This window comes from Phocoena sinus, chromosome 19 (genome assembly GCF_008692025.1).
Source record: "Phocoena sinus isolate mPhoSin1 chromosome 19, mPhoSin1.pri, whole genome shotgun sequence".
Lineage (NCBI taxonomy): Eukaryota > Metazoa > Chordata > Mammalia > Artiodactyla > Phocoenidae > Phocoena > Phocoena sinus.
Genome location: NC_045781.1, coordinates 25,561,554 through 25,584,813, shown reverse-complemented (window position 1 = coordinate 25,584,813; position 23,260 = coordinate 25,561,554). Strand labels below are relative to the sequence as shown.

At 38.6% G+C, this 23,260-nt stretch overlaps 1 protein-coding gene across 3 annotated transcripts in view; it reads left to right on the top strand.

The window, feature by feature from the left end:
* The window catches only part of BRD7 (bromodomain containing 7), a 38,181-nt gene extending 17,701 nt beyond the window's left edge, over positions 1-20,480 (top strand). The window contains exons 6-17 of one of the 3 annotated variants that reach the window (XM_032611893.1): positions 2,998-3,108; positions 7,568-7,752; positions 8,754-8,877; positions 9,534-9,609; positions 12,099-12,206; positions 12,957-13,092; positions 15,211-15,322; positions 16,903-16,959; positions 18,995-19,106; positions 19,405-19,548; positions 19,765-19,908; positions 20,243-20,480. In XM_032611893.1, coding sequence (XP_032467784.1) covers positions 2,998-3,108; positions 7,568-7,752; positions 8,754-8,877; positions 9,534-9,609; positions 12,099-12,206; positions 12,957-13,092; positions 15,211-15,322; positions 16,903-16,959; positions 18,995-19,106; positions 19,405-19,548; positions 19,765-19,908; positions 20,243-20,298 — 1,365 coding nt within the window. In that variant the 3' untranslated portion in view covers positions 20,299-20,480. Of the gene's footprint in view, positions 1-2,997; positions 3,109-7,567; positions 7,753-8,753; positions 8,878-9,533; positions 9,610-12,098; positions 12,207-12,956; positions 13,093-15,210; positions 15,323-16,902; positions 16,960-18,991; positions 19,107-19,404; positions 19,549-19,764; positions 19,909-20,242 lie in introns of all 3 variants that reach the window. The other 2 variants (XM_032611892.1, XM_032611895.1) reach the window with 2 other exon arrangements.
* Positions 20,481-23,260: the final 2,780 nt, after the last annotated feature.

Genomic DNA, 23,260 nt, shown 5'->3' with positions numbered 1-23,260 from the left:
CCACGAGCCACGACTACTGAACCCGCGTGCCACAACTACTGAAACCTACACGCCTAGAGCCTATGGTCCGCAACAAGCCACCGCAACGAAGAGTAGCCCCCGCTCACCACAACTAGAGGGAGCCTGCGTGCAGCAATGAAGACCCAACGCAGCCAAAAATAAAAATAAATAAATAAATAAGTTTAATTACATTTTCTAGTTTGATGAAAGTCAGTTGCTCCCTGCGTTCACTTCGGCTATACTTGTTTAGCATATTTTCTTCAACTTTGAGAAGAGAGAAATTTATAAATTACAAATAAAGAACCTACAAGCTACCAAGATGATACATATGCCTAATGTTATAGTTGAAGTTTTTTCCATCTTTAAATAGCCTTGGTATATATGTTGGTTTCAGAGTTATACTTTACATTTTAGTCATCCGAAGAAAAGGAACCATGTGTTTTCTTTTTTAATTTGCTCTGTACCAAACCATTACGAACTTAACTGGTTTAGATAATATCTATTCTATCTTTGTTTTTTCTGGTTGAACATTGTAGCGTTCACCTGACCTAAGGGCTAGACCCTAATCAGTTACAGAAGGAATATAAGACAGTAAACGTAAACGTTTACTTGGTCTCTTTTTTTTTTCATCCACGTTGATCGGTTGAAATTTATAACACTACCATTTAGTTCTGTCTTTACTATCAACTTGAATGTATAGATAATATTTCACTCTGAAAAACCTGAATTGTATTCAAAGAAATGGAAACTTTTCTCAACTTTTCATCTGGTGAAAATTAGTCTAGAACTGTTTATTTCAGCATATTTCGGACCTTATATATTGCTTAATGGAAAATTTTTCACAGTTTTTTTTCTTTTTGTGAATAGTTTTCCTTGGATCTTTTCCTTATGATGACATGAGGGAGTAGAAGTATGCCCCCTAAGTGTTTTTGAGATATGGTCAAGATTTATCATAATTGAAATGAACAAGTATTTTTAACTTTTTGGAGTTTTCTACATTACTACACTTTTTTCTCAGGAAAATTCAATAGCCCAATGTAGTATTTATTAGCTTATCCAGCTCATTAGGCTGTTCAAGGTTTTTTTTTATTATTACATGAAAAGTATGCAGAAAGGTCATTCAGCTTTATGAATGATGAAGTGCCATTACACAAAAGTCCAGTAAAACCTAGCACGTGGCAGTTAAGATTCATGGAATCTACAAATTGCCTTAACAGATCAGACCTGTAATCAGAATAGTCCAGTACTCTCTTGCCAGTTAGAGACCAATGGTCATTTAGTGTAATAGTCATCTAGTGTCTCCCCTCATTTGCTTCTCCTACCCCTAAATATATATTTAATAATTCTTAATGGAATGGAAGCTTTTCAGAATATCTGTAAAAGGGTTCTTAACCTGGGGTCCTTTGGGTAGCCATGGATGAGCCTTTAGGGGGACGAGGAACCTTATAAAATGACATGAAAATTTTGTGTTCACCTTTGTATTACATGTATGTACTTGAGGAGTGGATCCATAGCTTTCATCAGATTCTTAGGGATCCAGGACCTAGCAAAATCCTAACTGATTAGAGACTTGGCCAAGAACTGAGGAGCCACATATACTTCGTTTCATCTCCTTTAAATTTAATATCAAATTTATTGTGACCCTTGAACAGTCTTCTCATATGCTTTTAAATAATATTCAGTCTACCTATCTTCATTACATTAAGTGTTCTAAGCTGTCATCACTAGTTATTAAATAATGGGGCTTGAATGTTTCGTTTTAAATTCAGAGGAGGAGTTTGGGACTCAGATTATTTTTTGTTGGGTTTTTATCATTTTAACTTAGTAAGGCCTTGGCATAATCGCCCTCACATTTATACAATGTAAAAATTACTTAACCGTGAAAATATGCAGTGGGATTGAGTTCCCCAGCACATGTGCATACTTTGAAATTTAAACCAAAAGTACAGTTTTGATAATTTGCCTACTGCAGTTACATGTTGTAACTCTTTGAGGTTGTATGGTTTATTTCAGGTTGGCATGATTTTGCAACATTCTGCAAATTATTAGTTTGGCTTATAACAGTGTCCAAACACTTAAAAGAAAATTAGTGTAAATGTTTTGCCATTTTTGCTCAGTTAATTTGAATCTGGTAGGAAATATTGTGATAATTTAATATTGTCCCAGTTTTCAGTCAGGATCTGAAGTAAAATATTTAACTCGTAACTGGAGAATTAAGATGTTTGTTTTAAAACTAAGAATATTTTTTAATTAAGTACACAGTTCAAATTATTAAATATAAGATAGAAGTATTTTCTTCTAATTCTTTTTTTGTGCAATAAGATTGTACTGAAGAAACCCATTTTAAAATTTTATCTCGGGATCTAAAATTTATATAGTTACTATAGAATGTTTAAGAATTTGGAAAGGAATGTAGTAGGATATTTAAATTAATTTAGCAGTATTCGTTTTGTTAGTGCGTTTTATTTTTTTAATTTTTTTTTAAGTTTAAGTTTTTATTTTTTCTTTCCTTTTTTTTTTGGCTGCGTTGGGTCTTTCTTGCGTGTGGGCTTTCTCTAGCTGCGGCGAGCAGGGGCTACTCTTCGTTGCCGTGTGCGGGATTCTCATTGTGGTGGCTTCTCTTGTTGAGCAGCACGGGCTCTAGGTGTGTGGGCTTCAGTAGTTGTGGCGCACGGGCTTAGTTGCTCCGCGCCATGTGGGATCTTCCCGTACCAGGGCTCGAACCCATGTCCCCTGCATTAGCGGGTGGATTCTTAACCACTGTGCCACCAGGGAAGCCCTGTTAGTGAATTTTAAAACTTAATAAATTGCTGTTAATGTTGCTTAGTAAACAGTAAAAGGATGGGAGAGGGTTTTGTTGGTTTGTTTTTGTTTTGGGGTGTTTTTTTTGGTGGTGGTGGTTGTTTTTAATTTCCTGAAGACCTGCATGATTTCAAACAGGACAGGAGGGTACTTTGTTTCATTTTAATGTATTTCTCCCTAATATTTTCTCTGCAGGATAACTTCAAACTAATGTGTACTAATGCTATGATTTACAACAAACCAGAGACCATTTATTATAAAGCTGCAAAGAAGCTATTACACTCAGGGATGAAAATTCTTAGCCAGGTAAAGGAAATCCTTTGTCATAAATAATAATTGTTATAAAAATCTGTATCCGTTTGTTTTTTGGTTATAGTGATACAGGTCTAATACAGTACTGGTTTTATTTTATAGGCAGATGATATTAAAAGTAGGAAATATTAAATGAAAAAAATTTTTTAACATAGAAACGAAAATTAAAGCAGGAAGATTCTCATTTGGAATTGATAGAAATAAATATTGGCAGTCACTTGTAATTATTTACCTAAAAGGCTCTTGAGTTGGTATTCACCAGATAGACTTATATTGGCTGTGAAACAAACATCAACATGAATTCCAGGACAGGATAGATTACATGAATTATGAGACCTTTTAGAAGGAAAGCTTTCTATTTCCCTTTGTAGGGATGGAATCTAATGTTCTGGTGAAGCACAGGAACTCCTTCGAGTAGAAAGAAACAAAATACACAAATGAACGATAATTTGGAATTGTCTCAAAGCCACCTCCCCACAGGAGCAGACTTTCCTTTGAAGGATAAGAACTGTTGCACATAGTAAGGCATTTGACATGGGAGAAACGTGTGCAGAGACGCAGACACATCATCATCATCATCATCAAGCTTCATGAGGGAGCTTAAACTTATTCAAAACAGAGATACTGTAGATAGTGGCAGAAAGTGACGGGAGTCTCGTCTCGTCTCAGAGCGATGGCTGATGAATGACCTTGAAGGGCAAATTGAGGTGAACATGTGCATCTGCTGGGAGAAGAGGAGAGCTCACAAGATAAATCACGTCTTTCGAGGTTTTACTCACAACGCTGCATAGGATGGAAAATTAACTGAGGCAGACCTGGCACCTTATCACAGCGGGAAGTCAGAAGACTGAGTTCTAGTTTTAGCTCTTTTCCACTAACTTTTGGACCTTGGCCCACCCTGGGCCCTTTAACCACCCTGGGCCTCAGTGTTCTTATCTGTAGAGGAAGAAGGTTTAATCTGAGATCTCAAAGATAATTGCTAGCATTAATGTGCTGATTTTAGAAAGAACTAGAGTAAGGAGGAGATCAAGAAGAACAAGATGTGAGAGGGATTTTGCAAAGAGAAATGAGTGGGTATGAGGAGAAAGAAATCAGAATCAAGGGCTCGGGTTCAAATTCAAGGGAGTTAGAGAATAGTAGAAATGAGTCATGTGTAGATGCACATGGTTTTCCAATTTTTATGGTGATCATTTGTATCACAGTTTTACATTTAAAGAATTGCCTTGGTGCGCAGACGTCTTAGTGTCTGTGTGCTTGGCTCTGAAAGATTCTTGTATCCACTTAACGGAGGAAAGAAAAACATTTGGATTGATGTTCATTCTTGCACTCCTAAAATTTAGACAACATCAATTCCCACCCTTTCCTAGAGACTTGGGAAACTGTAATGTAAGCCAGTTACCCATCTTTGGCAAAATATGCAGAGGAAAGGGGAATATAAAATGTTTATCCCATTCCTTGCAGAAAAACTCAGAATCCAGAACCATATTCCAGTTTTAAAAACCTGCAAAATACTTGCTATTTTTGTATTTGAAGTAAAAGTGCACCCAACAAATGCAGTATTTAGTCACTCCAAAATATGTACATTGAATTTTTAGGATAAAGTTTAATTCGCAAACATAACATATCCAAGTAAAATTTTCAACTTTGATCTACCACTGTTTTCTCATCTTTAAATAATGTAGTTAATATAACATGTAAACGACTCCAGTATCTCTTGTATTTTATTGGGGATGGGATGGCTGGAAGCACAGGAAAGAAAACCTTTCTCTTCCACTTTCCCTTTTCTCTCTCTGTTGTCTTCCCTTTTTTCAGATCTCTTCCTGTTGAGGAGCCCTACGCATCCTGTGTTATAGCTTCCTGTTGACTGTTCTCTCCACCCTAGATGGGAGAGACCCTTACAGTAGTGATTTTTAAATGTTTAAATTTAGACCTTCTGAATTACTCTTTTAATAGCACATCTCCCAAGAGAGCCCAGTACACCCTTCCGTGAATGGTGTCTTTTCAAAGATAACTGTTTTTGAATTCAGTGTAAAGATTGTAGAGCAGTCATTCATCATTTTTTCAGTTACACACAAGTAGTGACTATTAGGTGACTATTAGTAGATGTGTTATTTTTATAAAAAGTGGACATATGCAGAATAATTCTTTTGATTTCCCAAATACTAAATGTTGCATTATAGTATAAACAGTACTATTCATAGCATAGTGGCTTTGGATCAGACTAATCAAGGTTCAGGTCCTGGCTGTGTTATTGAGACTCTGTGTGATCTTACGCGGGCCATGTAACCTTTCTCAGCCTTTTTCCCATCACGTAAAATGGCATAACAGTAGTACTTACCTTATAAAATTATACCTGCTATGTGAGTGAGCACTCAGTAGGTGTTAGCTATTACTAATGGCAAAGAATCAAACCCTTTGGACATTTGTAAAATTGAGAATAAATAAACAGTATGCTGATTTGGAGACATTTTAGTTACCAAAAAAGAAAGACATTGCTTTCAAATTAAAATTAATTAAACTCAGTTTTTTTCCATGACTTGTGTTGAAATTTAGAAAATTTCTCTAATTGAATTATTTTAATTTTATGCATATTATGTTTTTCTAAAAATCTGAAAACATTATTAAATGTAGGTTCTGCTTTATAAAACTCTAGAATGGAAATTAAAAGGTTACTGAGAACTTTGTGATCTAAGCCCGTTCATTTAACCAGCATTTATTGAGTGCCTACTATGTGCCAACCTCCATTTCAGGTGCTAGAAATAGATGAGTTAAGAAATGGCTTAAGTGACATGCACAAGGGGAAACACAAATGGCCAGTAAATGCACACAGAAAGAATCACACACTAGTATTTTTTAAGTGTGTATTAAAATAAAACCTGTTTTTAAAAATCAAATTAGTAATTTTTTTTTAATGGTACTAATCAGTTTGCCAGGGATTCAGAGAAAATTTCAAACACTGGTGAAACTTTCAAATACTATTAATTGTTACAGTTTTTCTAGAAAGCAGTTTGGTAGTACACATCAGAAGCCTTAAAAATACTCATTCCCTTTGACCTAGTATTTTTACTCCTAGTATTTATTCTAAAGAGATAGAGATTCCTGGAGACTTTTATTTATAATAGGAGAAACTTGGAAATAAGCTAAATGTCCAGTAAGGGTCGTTAATTAAACCATGAGACGCACATGGGATGAAATATTATACAGTTGTTAAGAATATTTTATGATACAGAAGGGAGATACTTGCAGTTTATTAACTGAAAAAAAAAAAAACTTTGCTTGTTACAAAATGAACATTATAATTCCAATTTGCTAATATGTGTAATGCTTAGAAAAAACTAGAATGTTAAACCTGTTAACACTTTTCCTCTCTGGATAATAAATTAACAAGGTATTTATTTTCTCCTCTACCCATGTCTTTGTCTACCATAAAATATATTGCTTAAATAGTTTTAAGATTATTTTAAAATTATAGTCCAGTAAACATAGGGTTCACTTCTTGAGGCTCTCAGTCTGTACTGCTAATACAGCAGAGTATGATGAGGAAAGTCCCCATCGTGAGAGACAAGAGGCCTGGTCTGTGGTCACTGGTTCTGTGACTTTAGGTGAGTCATTTAGCATTTCTGGGCTACACTGTTCTTATTTGAATGATCTCTGGTCCCTTCCAGTTCTAGTTTCTATTATTCCACAGAAGTCTTCCCTGCTGTTGCTGTGCAGCCCTGAGGAGACTGCAGTCCATATTTTATCCAGTGACAACACTCAGAAATAAAACGCAGAATAGTCACTGGGAACAAATCTGCCTCTTTAACATTTGTCCAGAAACCTCAAGTCCTTAACCACCATGAAAATTTCACAGCGTATCAACGCAGTGGAAAATTCAGCATGTTTCACAAAACAGAAACAATACTTCTTTGGTTAGAACATTATGCACTCTGAAAAAGAAACTAGGCTAGCAGCCTTGTTATTCTCCTTGAGGCATGTTTTCACACAGAGAAAAATGCCAGAATCATCATTGATTATCCCAGGATACCAGAATGTAAGGGATCTTCAGATGTTCACATGCTCTAGGTTTTAAATACCTGATAATTCTTAAATTTCAGAAGATAAAATCATTCTGTTAAACATAAAACTTTAACATCCTATTAAACTAAATTTTACTTTTTAAATTTAGTACTGCAAAGAATACTTAGTATTTATTCACACTTTCTCTTCTGTGAACTTTTTGATGATGCAGCAAAGTTATAGAGCATTCTCTTACGTTGGAAATTATCTGCATTGAAGGAATAGACTTTATTGTCCTGGTTCCTAAATATTCTACTCTGTTGGTATGATTACATTTAATTGTTTTTCTTCCCTAGTTAATAACAGGATAAGTGCAAACTCTTGTGGAGGAAAAATGCATTACTTTCAAAATGAATGACAAACATTCAATAAGAATATTCTTGAATATTTTTAGGAGAGAATTCAGAGCCTGAAGCAGAGCATAGACTTCATGGCAGACTTGCAAAAAAGTCGAAAGCAGAAAGATAGAACAGACACCTCGCAGAGTGGGGAGGACGGCGGCTGCTGGCCAAGAGAGAGGGAAGACTCTGGAGACACTGAGGCACAAGCCTTCAAGAGTCCCAAGAAGGAAAATAAAAAGTAAAGAATCTTTGGAATATTAAGGTTAAGCTGTCTTTTTCACACCAGTATCGGGAGAAAATACTGATTGGGGGCCTGCCTTGGGTCCATGGTTGGTTGGGTTTTGTCCTGAAAGTCCATTTTGATGATTTGATACCCTTCTTCTCATGCAAAGCATTATATGGAATTGTCCAAACACAGTTCAGAAAATAGTTCTGAATGTCTATTCTGTATGAAAGTAGTTTTAAAACCAGTAAATTACCTTTAGGGACTCATAATTGTCTGTGAGTTTATTTTAGTAGAACTCTTTGTTTAAGAAAAAAGTGTATTCATTATTTCATTCCACAAAGGAGTTGAGACCGTACTTAAGGCTAAGTACAGTTAAAGCTACCTTCTAAACAGATGGGCTATCACTGAGATGTGTGCATGTTTTCCACTCAGTGCCAGCTGGTAGGAGCAGTAATGAGCCACTGGTCCTACTGGGCAGCAGCTGGCATGGCCGGACGCAGTCGTGTATATCCTGCTCACACCACTGCCTACTCTGATGCCCAGCACCTCGCTGTCAACTCCGGGAGAAGGGTTTAGTTAGCAGTGTGCGATTTCTGCTGTCATAATGCAAAGAAAGTAAACTTGTGACAAGTTTTTGTTATATTTCTAAGATTTATACATTTTAAATGTACATTTATTTTAATTTTAAATATTGAACTTAATAAATACAAATTGTGTGCCCCTCCCCCTTTAAAACATATTTGAGGTGGAGTTTCATTTTTGTGAATCTTCTAAGAAAAACGTTTAGAGCAAGTAACACTGGACACAAAAAGGGAGGGAACTAGCCAACTACTTGGTTTGCCTTACTGTTGGTGTGTTATTAGGGCCCCTTACCAGGTCATTAAGGAACAAAGTTTTAATTGGTGTCAGTAGTGCAAATTTCTCCACTTTAGTTGTATTCATATTTGGAATTACATTTTAATGTTTTCATCTTATCTTTTTTTTTTTTACTTAGTACTAATGTGTGTTTTCAGGAAAGACAAAGATGTACTTGAAGATAAATTTAAAAGCAATAATGTAGAAAGAGAGCAGGAGCAGATTGACCGCATTGTTAAGGAATCTGGAGGAAAGCTGACCAGGCGGCTTGTTAATAGTCAGGTGATCAAGCTTTTCCTTTCGTTTCATTACCTACTGATTCGGGTTGTCTGAAACTTACAGTTTTTAAGTTGCTTGTGTCCTTTTAATCCATATCTGCCATAGAGTTCTTAAGGAGAACACTCACAAAAAGAAAAAGTAATAATATACTTGGTTTGTAAAGTATATAGTATTATCCTGTTACTGGATAAAGGGATTTGGGTTTGTTCGTTTTTTTAAGTGATGTTAATGTGTTCTAAAGTTGGAAAATGAACCACAGACTTAAAGCTTACAAAGAAAACATTTATGTACTGGTCTTTTCAAGTCATATTGTATAGCACGTTGGTTCTAAAACCAAATGAATTAATACATGACTTTGGGCAAGTCACTCCCCTTCCCTGGCCTTCAGTATCCTTTTTTAATAGAGTGAACAGAACTCGGTGACCTTAAGGACCCACACAGCTCTTCAAAATTCTGAGATTTCTCTAACCTTCATTTCTTTAACCCATCAACACCTGTGTGCATGGAGACAGGTGTGAAAGTTGATATCTGAGTATAGTGATGATCGCTACCTGTAATATTAGCTTGACTAAACTAAGGTAAGGTTTTCTGATGAGCAGCATATGTACATATGGTATATAAAACTGTTCATGCCATTTGAATACTTTGGGTCATTGCAGTGTGAATTTGAAAGGAGGAAACCAGATGGAACAACAACATTGGGACTTCTCCATCCTGTGGATCCTGTTGTAGGAGGTAAGTTCACAGAATTAGACTGTGCGTGAACTTTGAACTTGATGCTAATTTGGAAAAGAGCAGTAACCCGGGTTAACATTTTAAAGCAACAAGTCTGAATATTGATAAACCTAACTGTATCATCATCCATAAAGAACTTGGCTAGGCATCGTGTACTTCATACTAACAGCTAGCCTAACTTTCTTTCATCCCAAATAAGTACTACAGTTCAAGTTTTCTTTAAAATATAAAGTGCCTGGAATATCATACCCACCATTAACAAAGCCAAAATATTAGGCAGTCATTTCTAGCCCTGGTTTTAAGAGACTCTGGTACAAAGGCTCAGTTATTTCTTGAAGTATCTCAAAACCCTCAGACTATGGCATAATAAATTTAACTTGACTTTTTAATTTCAGGGAATAAAATGAATATATATGCCATGTAGTACCTTAATGAGAATGGAATAATATATAGTTAATGACATATCTTTCACTGTGGTTGATAGAAAGTTTACAAAGGTTGGGGATCACTATTTTAGAAACTCAAGTCATACTTACATTTTCTCAAATGATATTTTAACGGAAGTAGTATAGGGAATATTTTAAACCTTGATGTAAGAATGGGAAATTTATGTCATTCATCTGAGGGGGGAGAATCATGTGATAAGCATGAGAATATTTTATAAATATCTGTTTTCATACTACCATTAGGAGAGAGTTAATTGGAGATAACAAAAATGAATAATGACAAAATTCCTGCACTTCAGGAAATAGTCTCCATTATTTATTGTTCGCCATGAGCAAGACACTGTCTTAGGAGCTTGAGGTGGAGCTAGGTGTAAAAAGGGAGCAAAACAGGAAGAGACAAGTCCCCCTTACGTTCTGTGGAGTGGGGAAAGGAGGACACAAACAAAAAGAATCATGTAAAGAGATGGCAACTTGTCCACCATGAATCAGTACATCAGAGGAACAGAGCGGCAGAGTAGTAACAGGATATATCTGTCTCGTGTCTGGGGGGTCAGAGAGGGCTTCCTTAAGAGATGTTTAGGTTGATCCCAAAATGGTGGGTAAGGGATTGGGGAATAACAGGTAAAAAAAACACCTTGAAGCAGAGAAGAGCTTGGTGCATTTGACGCAAGCCTGTCAGTGTTCTCTTTGAGCATTGCATTCCACTCTTGAAATGCTGAAGGAGAACGTTAATAGCCTCCTTACTTAGAAGAAAAGGAACTGGTGCTACGTTTTCAAAACAAAACTCATTTATTACTTTTATATGAACTTTCCGTACGAACTTTTTAGGGTCTTGTGTCAAAGAAGATGCCACAGGGGAGAAAAAGAAAAAAGAAAATGCCACAGGATTGAGAGCATTGCTCTCTGTAGTATAGCCGTGATGAAAATTTGGTGATGCAGCTAAGTTGATTTAGGTCACACCTTAAGATCTGCCCCTTTCTTTGTACTTGGGGTCTGGTCTCTGCTCTTGGTCTGGTTTTCTGGATTTCCTGCTTCTGTAGGCATTATCAAATGTGGCCAACGCTGACCTGACTCCTCACACACACACACAGCAGCTCCCCCAGGAGGCCAGTTTACTGGTTTAAGGCAGAAGATGTCCCTGGCTCAGCTCCATCCTCCTGGTTGGAGGCACTAGTACCAATTAGGACATCAAATTCCAGAAGATCTGATTTAGGTGTTTGAAGTTTCTCACAAGTGCGTTTATTTTATCACACTGATCACATGTGGCAGTAGACTCTATTCCAGGGTGGTCGTGCTACAAAAATCATCTTGTCTCTTCTTCAAGAGAAAGTGTCCTTTCTGTTGGAATTTGTTAGAGACCACGTTTTCTCCTGATACCATCCTTCTCAGTTCTTATGCTTGTATCACAGACTTCTAGCATCATTACAGGGGTTCGTTCCTGGTTTACAGACCTCACATCTTTAAAGACTATTCTTCCCTGCAGTGCAAGTCTGCCTCAGATTAATTCAGATTCACTTATCCTGAATATATTATGAGTTCTTGTCTTTAATCATGTATTTTCCCTTAGTCTTTTACTTGACCTTTTCTACTGGTTTACTTGCATCATCTTAACATTAAAAGATCCGACCTTCAGGACTTCCCTGGCGGTCCAGTGCTTAAGACTCCACACTCCCAATGCAGGGGCACAGGTTTGATCCCTGGTGGGGGAACTAAGATCCCACATGCTGCGGGGTGCGGCCAAAAGAAAAATTTTTTAAAAGTCCATGTTTAGAAAACTTTAAACATGTTTTTTAAAGTGAAGTGCAACATGATTATAAAGAATTCCAGGATGCAGTAGAGTATAATGAAAAGGACCAGATTTTGGTCCACGTACGTTCCTGCCTTTCTAAGCTCAGATTTTCTTATGTTAAAAATGGGTAGAGCAAGGGCTGCCCAGAGTCACGTGGATGGCATGAAGCAGTGTGCGCACAGACGCTGAGTGAGAGCACCATCTGGATCACTGCCACATGAGCTGCCTCCACCGTGCTCACTCTTATGTTTTAGAACCAGGCTACTGCCCTGTGAGACTGGGAATGACGACTGGAAGACTTCAGTCTGGAGTGAATACTTTGCAGGGGTTCAAAGAAGATAAAAGGAACAAGGTAACTCCAGGTAAGGCTCCCACATGGTAGTCAAGTTTTTTCTCTTCTTTCTCAAGGAGCTGAGGAAAAGAAGCACTCTCTTTATGGTATTTTTGCAACATTAATTAGCTATTTTATTAAGAAACTGAAAAATCAGTATTTTTTTTTCTAAATTTATTTATTTTTGGCTGCGTTGGGTCTTTGTTGCTGTGCGTGGGCTTTCTCTAGTTGTAGCGAGCGGGGGCTACTCTTCGTTGTGGTGCGCGGGCTTCTCATTGCGGTGGCTTCTCTTGTTGCGGAGCACGGGCTCTAGGCGTGCGGGCTTCAGTAGTTGTGGCATGTGGGCTCAGTAGTTGTGGCTTGCGGGCTCTAGAGCACAGGCTCAGTAGTTCTGGCGCACGGGCTTAGTTGCTCCGCAGCATGTGAGATCTTCCCGGACCAGGGCTCAAACCCGTGTCCCCTGCGTTGGCAGGTGGATTCTTAACCACTGTGCCACCAGGGAAGCCCCTGAAAAAATCAGTATTAGTATTCAAAATGAGTTTTGTTATTTCTTTTTTTTCCTCTCTGCTTTGTGGGCAAAGATTCACCTGAGTTGTGACTTCACAAATACATGTTTGGAGAAAATGTTTACCCTAAATTTGTATGCCAGTCAATGAAGTAGCAAAGTTAGAAGGGAATGATCTTTAATAAACAAAAATATAGATTGACATACAAGTTAAAGAATGGTATTGTGGTTTGTGTGTGTGTGTGTGTGTGTGTGTGTGTGTGTTTTTATCAACAGTGTTATACTTGAATTATGGACCCTACAGTTCTTATGCACCACATTATGACTCCACATTTGCAAACATCAGCAAGGACGATTCTGATTTAATCTATTCAACCTATGGGGAAGACTCTGACCTCCCGAGTGATTTCAGGTGAGTCACCAGTTCGTCAGTATTCTGAGTGCTACGTTGTCCTAAAATACTGATATATGTAAGTGATCTATTGATAGACTTACAGAGTTATTCAAATGGTAGAAAATGTGTTCAGTAATTTTTTTAATTGACAGTAATTAAATAGACCCCTAGTTATCATCGTTCTTTAATAGAGACCATATATTTTAAAGAAAGAATGTATCTCCCTAATATTTTCTGATGTTGGCATCTGTAGTATTTTAATTCTTACAAAAATATCTTTTTAAAGATGCTTACTAAAATTCAGGAGCTTGTTGCTTCAAAATGTTGACGTGCCACCTGCTTTACTGTAACAGTTTTGTGTGTCAGTGAGTTGTTCCAAATTTGATCAGTTTGGGAAGCCACAACCCATTTTCCCCAAGATCAGAGGTAGGACATGATTCGATTCCTAATGCAACCCACATCCAAGCCTGTTTGACCCGTCACGTACCAGTAGACCATTGCAGTTACACTCAACTATCCTTTATTGTTTCTGTGGGAAGATAACTTTGTGTTCTTATTTAGGATGTTGGGTACTTTGCATCCCATCAACATAATGAAATGTCCTGATTTACTGGGATTCTGGCTTGGGGTGAGACACTGAACTCGGGTTATTCCTCCTTGGCCCTGGCACTTTGTTAACTTCGTCATATGTAAGAATTTAACCCAATAGATTAACCAGTCTCCTGGTGTTCTGACAAAGGGGGGATTGTTCACTTTTATATATGTATGGTGGTAGTGGCGGCAGTGTTTTTATAAGGCAGGGGTCCTTAGTCAGTGACTGTGGTTTAAGATCAAGCCATTTGTATATCCTTTAGACCTCTTCTCACCAGCTTGAATAAATTCTTTCTGGGTTATTCATCCATGCATTCCACATACAGGCATTGCAGGTGCCTTATTTTCCAGGCATTCGTCTAGATACTGGGGATTCCCCTGGGAAACAATGCTGACAAAGACCCATGCCCTCCTGTCAGGTGGTAACAGGTGTTTTGAAGAAAAGTAAAGACGTAAAGGAAGATAGTGCTAGGATTGGGAGAGGGGTGCTGTTTTAAATAGGGTAGTCAAGGAAGGCTTTGCTAAGTGAACATTGAGCAAAACTGAAGGAAGTAAAGAAGCAAGCGTTGCTGCCACCTGAAAGAAGAACATTCCAGCCAGTGGAATAGCTGTGCCAAAGGCCTGAGGTGGGAACCTGCCTGACACATTTAGAGACCAAGAAGAGCAGTAAGGGACAGGAAGAGTAGGGGAAATAACTGGTGGGAGTAGATCTTTGTAAGGACTTGGCATTTTATTCTAAGTGAGGTGAGAAAATATTGGTGGCTTTTGAGCAGAGTAGTGACCAAGTCTGGCTTATAATTTTAAAAGGAGCACTATGGCTGCTCTGTGGAAAACAGATTGCAGGGGGGCAAGGGAAGAAACAGAGGAACAGCTGTCATAATCCAGATGAGAACTGGACCGTGGGAGTGGTGGCTGAGGTGCTGAGAAGGGATCAGTAGTCAGCCAGTAGGATTTCTTGACTCACTGAAGTGAGGTGTGAGAGAGCAAAGTCAAGGAGGACTCCAGGGTTTTAGACCAAGCCTAAAAGGATGACATTGCTCTTTACTGAGAAGGGGAAGATTTTAGAAGGACTACTTCGGGAGGAAGATCCAGCAACTCAATTTTGGACATTTTGAGCCTATTAGACCTCCAAATGGAGCTGTCCAAAGAGTGTGGTCCAAACTGGAGGTGTGACTTTTAGAGTCTTTTAGTATATGTGAGAGTCCTGAGGTGAATACGATCACCTTAGGGAAGAAGTGAAGGGGAGAAGCAAAGAATTCCACAGGCTGAGCCCTGATCCCCTCCACCACTGAGGTCTTGTTTTTCTTTGAAGTTTTCCCCAGGAGCATTTCCTTTTCATGGTGTTCTTGGTATTGTTTAATTCTCTTGTGATGATAACTTGATCACTGGTAAATATGTAAATACAGTGTTGTGTCCAGATGGAAAGTTTCACATCATGGGGTATAAATTTAAGGGCATCTAATGAAACAGTTGGCTATGATAGGAAGGTTACGCCAGTGGAGATGATTTGTATGAAAGTGACTTTCCCAACACACTCTCTTTCAGCATCCATGAGTTTTTGGCCACATGCCAAGATTATCCATATGTTATGGCAGATAGTTTACTGGATGTTTTAACAAAAGGAGGACATTCTAGAACCCTGCAGGAGTTGGAGATGGTAAGAATGCTGCTAAAGAAACAGTGAGTTATCATTGGCCCTCGGGTGTTAGTCATCAGTGTTATGAAACCATGGGATTTACCAGTGTGACAGCTGAACTCCATTCCGCTGAAAAGACAGCCCAGCCCGGGTGGAGACCATGGGTGGAGGACAATGAACGGAAACGCGTAACTCGGCTACCAGGGTCTGTGAGGGCCAGAGGGTTGTCTTTATCTCCTCATCTTGGAAACGTAGGAATCAAAAACGGGGTTATAACTCAGAAGTCAGCTCGTGTTCTGTGCCCCAACAAAAAAGGAAGTCTTGCTCGCTGGCTTGACATTAAGTTGACTAAAATGATAGGGAATGTCCTTTTCCTTATTACATAGTAATAATACAGTGGTGGAGCCTCAAGTAAAAAAGTAACAAGCTTCCTCATTGCTGTATTGTATTAACACTTGTAAACTAGCTCCAGTTCAGTTGGACATAGTTCATAATCTGGGATAATTCAGAGACTTGGCTCAAAGATTAAAACCAGAAAGTGTTCCTTCAGTGTAGAGGAGAGTTGGTCTCCAGAATGTCCTTGTCACCATAGTTAGAGGAACCCTGTATCTCCTGGGGGTCATAACTCTTCCTGGTGGCTGTGACTGTAGTTGCCTTGTCCTCTGCCCTCGCTGTACCTGTGGCTGCTGGTCCTTGGGTGACCTGTCAGCAAAGCTGAGTCAGCGCCTGAAGTTCAGTGAGAACTGCTGTACAGTCTTATATCTTAGCACATAAACTGCATTCTTCACATGACCTAAAAAACATTCAGCTTTACATCAATTCAAAAATATTTTTACTATACCCTTCCCAGCAATTAACCTGAACTAATTAAAAGTCTTGAATTAAAATTGCATGTCTTTCATTTTGTTGATATGGCGATATATTTCAAATTTAAAGTTCCTCTGCCCTTTGATCCAGCAGTTCCTCTTAGAATTTATACTAGCAAATTAAGATAGAAGTTATATATAAGCAATACAGTGTTTATAATTTTTTAAAACTGGGAATCAGTTAAATCACAGTATAACCTTTCAAGAAAAGATAAGAGATCATGACTGATTCTTTTGCATGATCCATGTATTGTTCATATATGCAGTATCTCTGAAGACTAGGATTATGGGAAGTTTTCATGTTCTCTATAGCATTTGAATACTTTACATTCTCTGCTGTCTGCAAGTGTTGCCTCTTTTTATGCAGAATACACCCTGGAGTACTCCTATCTTCTCTTTGTCAGAGATTTCAGCCACCTATTGCTGAAAATAAGGCTCCATTTATTTAGGTCCTTGTATGCTATTTACCAAGTATCTTCTTAAACATGTACGTTGCTTCTTGATTGGTCATAGAACTGTCAGTCTTAAAGTCACCAGTAATATGTACTCTGGACTCACAAAATACTCTCAAAATGCTAGTAATTATATCTAATTCATTTTTGGTTTAAAAAATTATATTTTGATAATTCTTATTCCTTTTATCTTGCCGTGAAACTCTTGATGTTTTTCTATTTTCCTTGATATTTGCCTTTTTATATGTCTTTTAATAAAGTGTTTTTCTTTATCCTTATATAGTCATCTCCTGAAGATGAAGGCCAAACTAGGATGCTTGACACAGCAAAAGAAATGGAGGTGATTATATTTTTTACTCTTCATAAGAAATATTTAAATGGCGAATAAGCTAGAAAGCCTAAATGATAAAGCTTTTATTTTAAAAGAAAAATATTTATCGAGTGTCTCCTGAGATCGAAGAACTTTTTTTGCCTGTGGGGAATGTAGTAGCAGCGAGTGCAGTAGATAAGCACGCATGTAAACAAGGGAGCCAAAGCCAATTACTGTACAGAGTAAATGTACATGTTGTGGGAACGCAGGTTGGGGAAACCAGCTGCTTTGGACAGCTGAGGAGATCCTCACAGAGGGACTTCCGGATGAACTGGGTCTAGAAGGATGAACAGGGTTCCTGCAGCACAGGGCCAGGTGTGTGAAGTGGGTAGAACTTCATGTGTAATGACCTGAATAGATCTGAGCAGGCAAGGCACATGTGCAGAGCACCCAGAAAGTGAGTGACCACAGGGTACCTGGAGAGAGGAGGAAAGGTATTGAGGACCAAATGATGACGAGTCATATATGCAGTGCTTAAGAAGTTGAGATTTTAGAAGTTAGACTGCTGTGATCAAATGTGGAGGCGAGAGAGGGGCTGGAGGGAGGGGACCAGTGAAAAGCTATGGGACTTTACGCTAGTTAACTTTTTGCTTAGATAACAATACAATGGAAGAGAATGAAGGTGTACAATAAAGAGAAATACAATAGAACTAAAATTGACAGGACCTGCACGAGGTAGTTATTAGTATTGTTAGCTCATATTCGACATACAGGAAAAGGAGCACACCTTTGCCAGGGGAAGAAATTTCACTTGGTTTCAGGGCTGGTGAGTGTGATTTGAGACATCAGTGGAGGTGTGGACCTGGAAGTCATTGGTGTCAAGGTAGAATTATTGTAGGTATTAGGTGACTGAGATTGTCCAGGCAGAACACGTAGGCTGGGAAAAGGCCAAAGAACAGAACCTTGGAGAGACCAGTAGTTAAGGTGGGAAAACCACGGAAGACTAATGCAGGAAAGAGTCCAGCAGTGTCAGATGCTGCACAGAAGCCCAGTAAGAGGAGACCAGCAGGTGTCATTTGTAACCTTAATCAGAGTAATTTCAGTAAAATGGTGGGGACAAGATAAAGGTACCGTGAGTTAAATGACTGGAGGAAAACTGGGACATTGAAGATCAGAGAGATGTAAGCTCTTTGAAGGGAAAGAAAACTTGAAGATGTGAGATCAAGTAAAGACAGATGCAAATGTAGATGGTACTGACAAAATCCTGTCATTTTCCAAGAAAGGTCATGTACTTGGTGAGCAGGCAAGAATGAAAGAAAGCTTCAGAATGGGAAAGAAAGCTGGGTAAGAAGTTTATTGATGAGAGAAGTAAGGGCCCAGCCGAAATGGCAAACCATAAGTATCAATATGTACCGATACGGTTTTCTCCGCCACGCACTTTTAGCCCGTATGTCGGTAGAGAAATAGATGTTCAGACTGTCCGAGCTGAGAGTGCAATACCAAAGTATAAAAGGAACCATTAACTCTTGTTTACTCATTGTCAGGATTGATCTGTTCCTAAAAAGCAGTGTTGGGGTTATGGAAAACTCCGAGTCTTGTGATTCCAAAAATAAAACTCCACCCTTTTTAGGATTTTGTTTCTCCCGTGCAATACTACAGCCTGGCTTTGGGGCCTGGAGGAGACCCGGGAAGTATCTTATTATGATCAAGATCTACCACAGGGGAGTGCAAGTGTATAGACTGAAACACTGCCTGTGAGCCTCAGAAACTGCAGCCGTGTCACAGTCACCAAAAGCGCTTCACAGTGTCGGCAGTAACGAGGCTTATCTTTAGAGTGGTGATGAAACAAGTGATGCAGATTGTGTAAGACACACCATTCCATTACCAAGAAGTGTGATTTATGGACACTTCTGCCAGGATTTGGGAATGGCATTTTAAAGGTTTTTATAGGCATCAGAATTATAACTCTACAGCTTGGCTTACAAACACAAGCCATCTTCTTAATTTCTCATTCTAGCACTGCCAGGGCTTAGCAAGCTCAATTAATCTTTTTTTTTTAAAGCAGATTACAGAAATCGAACCAACAGGGCATTTAGACTCCAATAATCAAGACAGGCTTACAGCACTGAAAGCAGTAGCAAACTTTGGAGCTCCAGTTGAAGTTTTTGACTCGGAAGGTAAGTGTCTCCAGAGGGTTTGAAGGAAATACTTCATGACACAGGCAGTCAAGATTTAATGTCACAGTAGCACAGACTAGCATAGCCATTCACTACAGGAACATCTTGGCTGGCCATGCTTCAGTGGAATCGTAAGCATGTGTGTGGTGGTGCTTTCATTTGAGGGGGTCACTCCTTTGAGGAGAGAAGACTAACCAATAAACAGCAAAGCCCCAGAGCGCAGAACTCGTTTACTGCACAAGGCCAGACGCAAGTATGTCCGTGTTGTCCTTAGTAAGTCATTCTTCTTACCACACAGAAGCTGAAGTGTTCCAGAGGAAACTTGACGAGACCACCAAACTGCTCAGAGAGCTCCAGGAAGCCCAGAATGAGCGTTTGAGCACCAGACCCCCTCCCAACGTGATCTGCCTCTTGGGTCCCTCATACAGAGAAATGCATCTTGGTATGTTGTACCTCTGGTAGGAGAATAAGGGTGCTTAAAGGGAAAATTTCTGAGTAGTGATACCACAGTAAAGTAACACTGAAGTGAGTACCATGGACAGTTTATTTTTTGCCACTTATATATTTATTGGGCTTTTGTTTTTTTTCTTTTTTAAGTTATCTAAAGGAACCACATTTCAGTACCCTGAACTGTCTTTATGTTGATTTTTCTTTCCAGCTGAACAAGTGACCAATAACCTTAAAGAACTTGCACAGCAAGTAACTCCGGGTGATATTGTAAGCATGTACGGAGTCCGAAAAGCAATGGGGATTTCCATCCCCTCCCCGGTGGTTGAAAACACCTTTGTAGATTTAACAGAAGGTACGTGCCCTGTGTCCCCGGGAGAGTGGAGGGCTAATAAGTGTGAGTAAAAGTAAACATTGGTCTTCCCCCTCCAAGTAACATCTGAAAGGTTTTGTCTCTGCTGTTAACATATGAACTATTTAGTTTTCTTTCCATCTTGTCTAAGGAATAAAGATTTCACACATTTGCCAAAAAAAAAAAAAAAAAAAAAAAAAAGCCACAGTGATGCACCTAGTCTTTAACCTTGAACATAGTAAAGAAGGGCTATCAACAGTTACCCTTTTTTTACCGTCACATACCTTTTCTAATTAAAAGGAAAAAAGTACTGAATGAAGGGGGTTTTTTCTTCCAGATTTTGAAGAACCGAAAAAGACTGATGTTACTGAGTGTGGACCTGATGGGATTTGAAGCTAACTGGTATTTGATTATATATTATGTATATATTTTTTTCATTCTTAACTTGGAAATGCTTTTTCAGAAGATACTAAATATTTGTAAATTGTGTTTTTAATTAAACTTTGGAGCAATTAATTTTAATGTTCCAGAGATTGGACTTCTATTAGGTAATAAAGCTGAACCTGGGACTGTGAGCTGTATTGTGCATATCAGCTAAGTTACCCCGTCACCTTTCCCTGGGGCCAAATCTGAGGATGAAATGATAGAGAAAAGCTCAAAAAATAGAACAGCCTTTTTATGACCATCCATTAAAAGAAGTTCCCCAAATAACTGAAATCCCTCATTTTGCCACATTTGCCGTACTTCTCATTAAGGAAATCATAACCAAATGGTTCCTGACTTACCAGATTTCACCTTGATGATTTATTCAAAAAGTGGCCTTGTGAGGAATGAATGATTTTGACCTGTTGCCATACTGAGCAGAGAGTGGGTGGGAGTGGACCTGGGCAGAGTTCTTACAGAGCAGTGATAGTGCTGCTCCCTTATGTTTCACAGGCAGGACCATGACTGAGAAACTCTTCTTTAAAATCCCCATCCAATGAGATTTTCCATTGTTATGCCATGAAAACAAATACACTTAAAATAACTGTAGAATTTACTAGTGTGTCCCCTGTATACCTGTTGGGAATGATGTCCTTATGTAGAAGGATTAGGGGCTTCCCACCACCACAGAAACAAAACAAACAGAACATATCAGGAGTTTCATAGCACTGACTTGTCTAGTGTTCCTTTTTGGTTTGTTTTTGCCATTTGTCAGAGGGTTATTTGGAACTACAGTAAAAGGATAAGCCAGGTAAGATAACCAACTAAATCATCCATGAATACATAAGGAAATCACCAAGCTTAAAGGAAAGTTTACGTTTCTATTTACTGTTTCTCACAGGTTACCTATGCTTCTGCCATACACCCTAAACTAATACTCATCTACTTTTACCTGAAATGCAAAGGTCAAGTGCCCGAGCAGTCTGATGACTTAAGTAGGAGACGACGATGTGGTCCTCTTCTATAACCAGGCACTAGACTGTAGCCTAGTTCAGTGAACAAATTAAGCTTAAGACCCTACTCAGACTGCATGGAGCCCTTCTATAAAACATCCGGGCAGGAAGCTATTTTATTATTTTCTTGACTTTGAAAACTAACACTTAACAAGTAGGGTGAAGGAAAATTGAATCTCTCAAGAGAGTTAAGATGACCTAATCTTTCAAAAACATACTTGAAATCATATGCCAAGAGAATTAAAGAATCAGTCCAAATATGTATTTATCAAGTCTTTTTAGAGTTTGTCTCTCAAACATAATTCAGGCAGTAACCGACTCAAACTTTAGATCTACTTAGCTAATAAGGTAAGTTCCCGAAGACCAAGAAAACATTTAAATTCAGAACACCGTAGGAATCAGGCTCCCTGACTTCAGACTATACTACGAAGCTACAGTAATCAAGACAGTATGGTACTGCCACAAAAACAGAAATATAGATCAGTGGAACAGCTTAGAAAGCCCAGAGATAAACCCACGCACATATGGTCACCTTACCTTTGATAAAGGAGGGAAGAACATACAGTGGAGAAAAGAGCCTCTTTAGTAAGTGGTGCTGGGAAAACTGGACAGGTACATGTAAAAGTATGAAATTAGAACACTCCCTAACACCATACACAAAAATAAGCTCAAAATGGATTAAAGACCTAAATGTAAGGCCAGAAACTATCAAACTTAGAGGAAAACATAGGCAGAACACTCTATGACATAAACCACAGTAAGATCCTTTTTGACCCACCTCCTAGAGAAAGGGAAATAAAAACAAAAATAAACAAATGGGACCTAATGAAACTTCAAAGCTTTTGCACAGCAAAGGAAACCATAAACAAGACCAAAAGACAGCCCTCACAATGGGGGAAAATATTTGCAAACGAAGCAACTGACAGACAAAGGATTCATCTCCAAAATTTACAAGCAGCTCATGCAGCTCAATAACAAAAAAAAAACCAACCCAATCCAAAAATGGGCAGAAGACCTAAATAGACATTTCTCCAAAGAAGATGATATACAGATGATTGCCAACAAACACATGAAAGAATGCTCAACATCGTTCATCATTAGAGAAATGCAAATCAAAATTACAGTGAGATATCATCACACTGGTCAGAATGGCCATCAAAAAATCTAGAAACAGTAAATGCTGGAGAGGGTATGGAGAAGAGGCAACACTCTGGCACTGCTGGTGGGAATGTAAATTGATACAGCCACTACGGAGAACAGTATGGAGGGTTCTTAAAAAACTAAGAATTACCATACGACACAGCAATCTCACTACTGGGCATATACCCTGAGAAAACCATAATTCAAAAAGAGTCATGTACCACAATGTTCATTGCAGCTCTATTTACAATAGCCAGGACATGGAAGCAACCTAAGTGTCCATCATCAGATGAATGGATAAAGAAGATGTGGCACATATATACAGTGAAATATTAGCCATAAAAAGAAACGAAATTGAGTTATTTGTAGTGAGGTGGATGGACCTAGAGTCTCATACAGAGTGAAGTAAGTCAGAAAGAGAAAAACAAGTACCATATGCTAACACATATATATGGAATCGAAGAAAAAAAGGTCATGAAGACCCTAGGGGTAAGACGGGAATAAAGACACAGACCTACTAGAGAATGGACTTGAGGATATGGGGAGGGGGAAGGGTAAACTGGGACAAAGTGAGAGAGTGGCACGGACATAAATACACCACCAAACGTAAGGTAGGTAGCTAGTGGGAAGCAGCCGCATAGCACAGGGAGATCAGCTCGGTGCTTTGTGACCACCTGGAGGGGTGGGATAGGGAGGGTGGGAGGGAGGGAGACCCAAGAGGGAAGAGAGATGGGAACGTATGTATAACTGATTCACTTTTTGTTATAAAGCAGAAACTA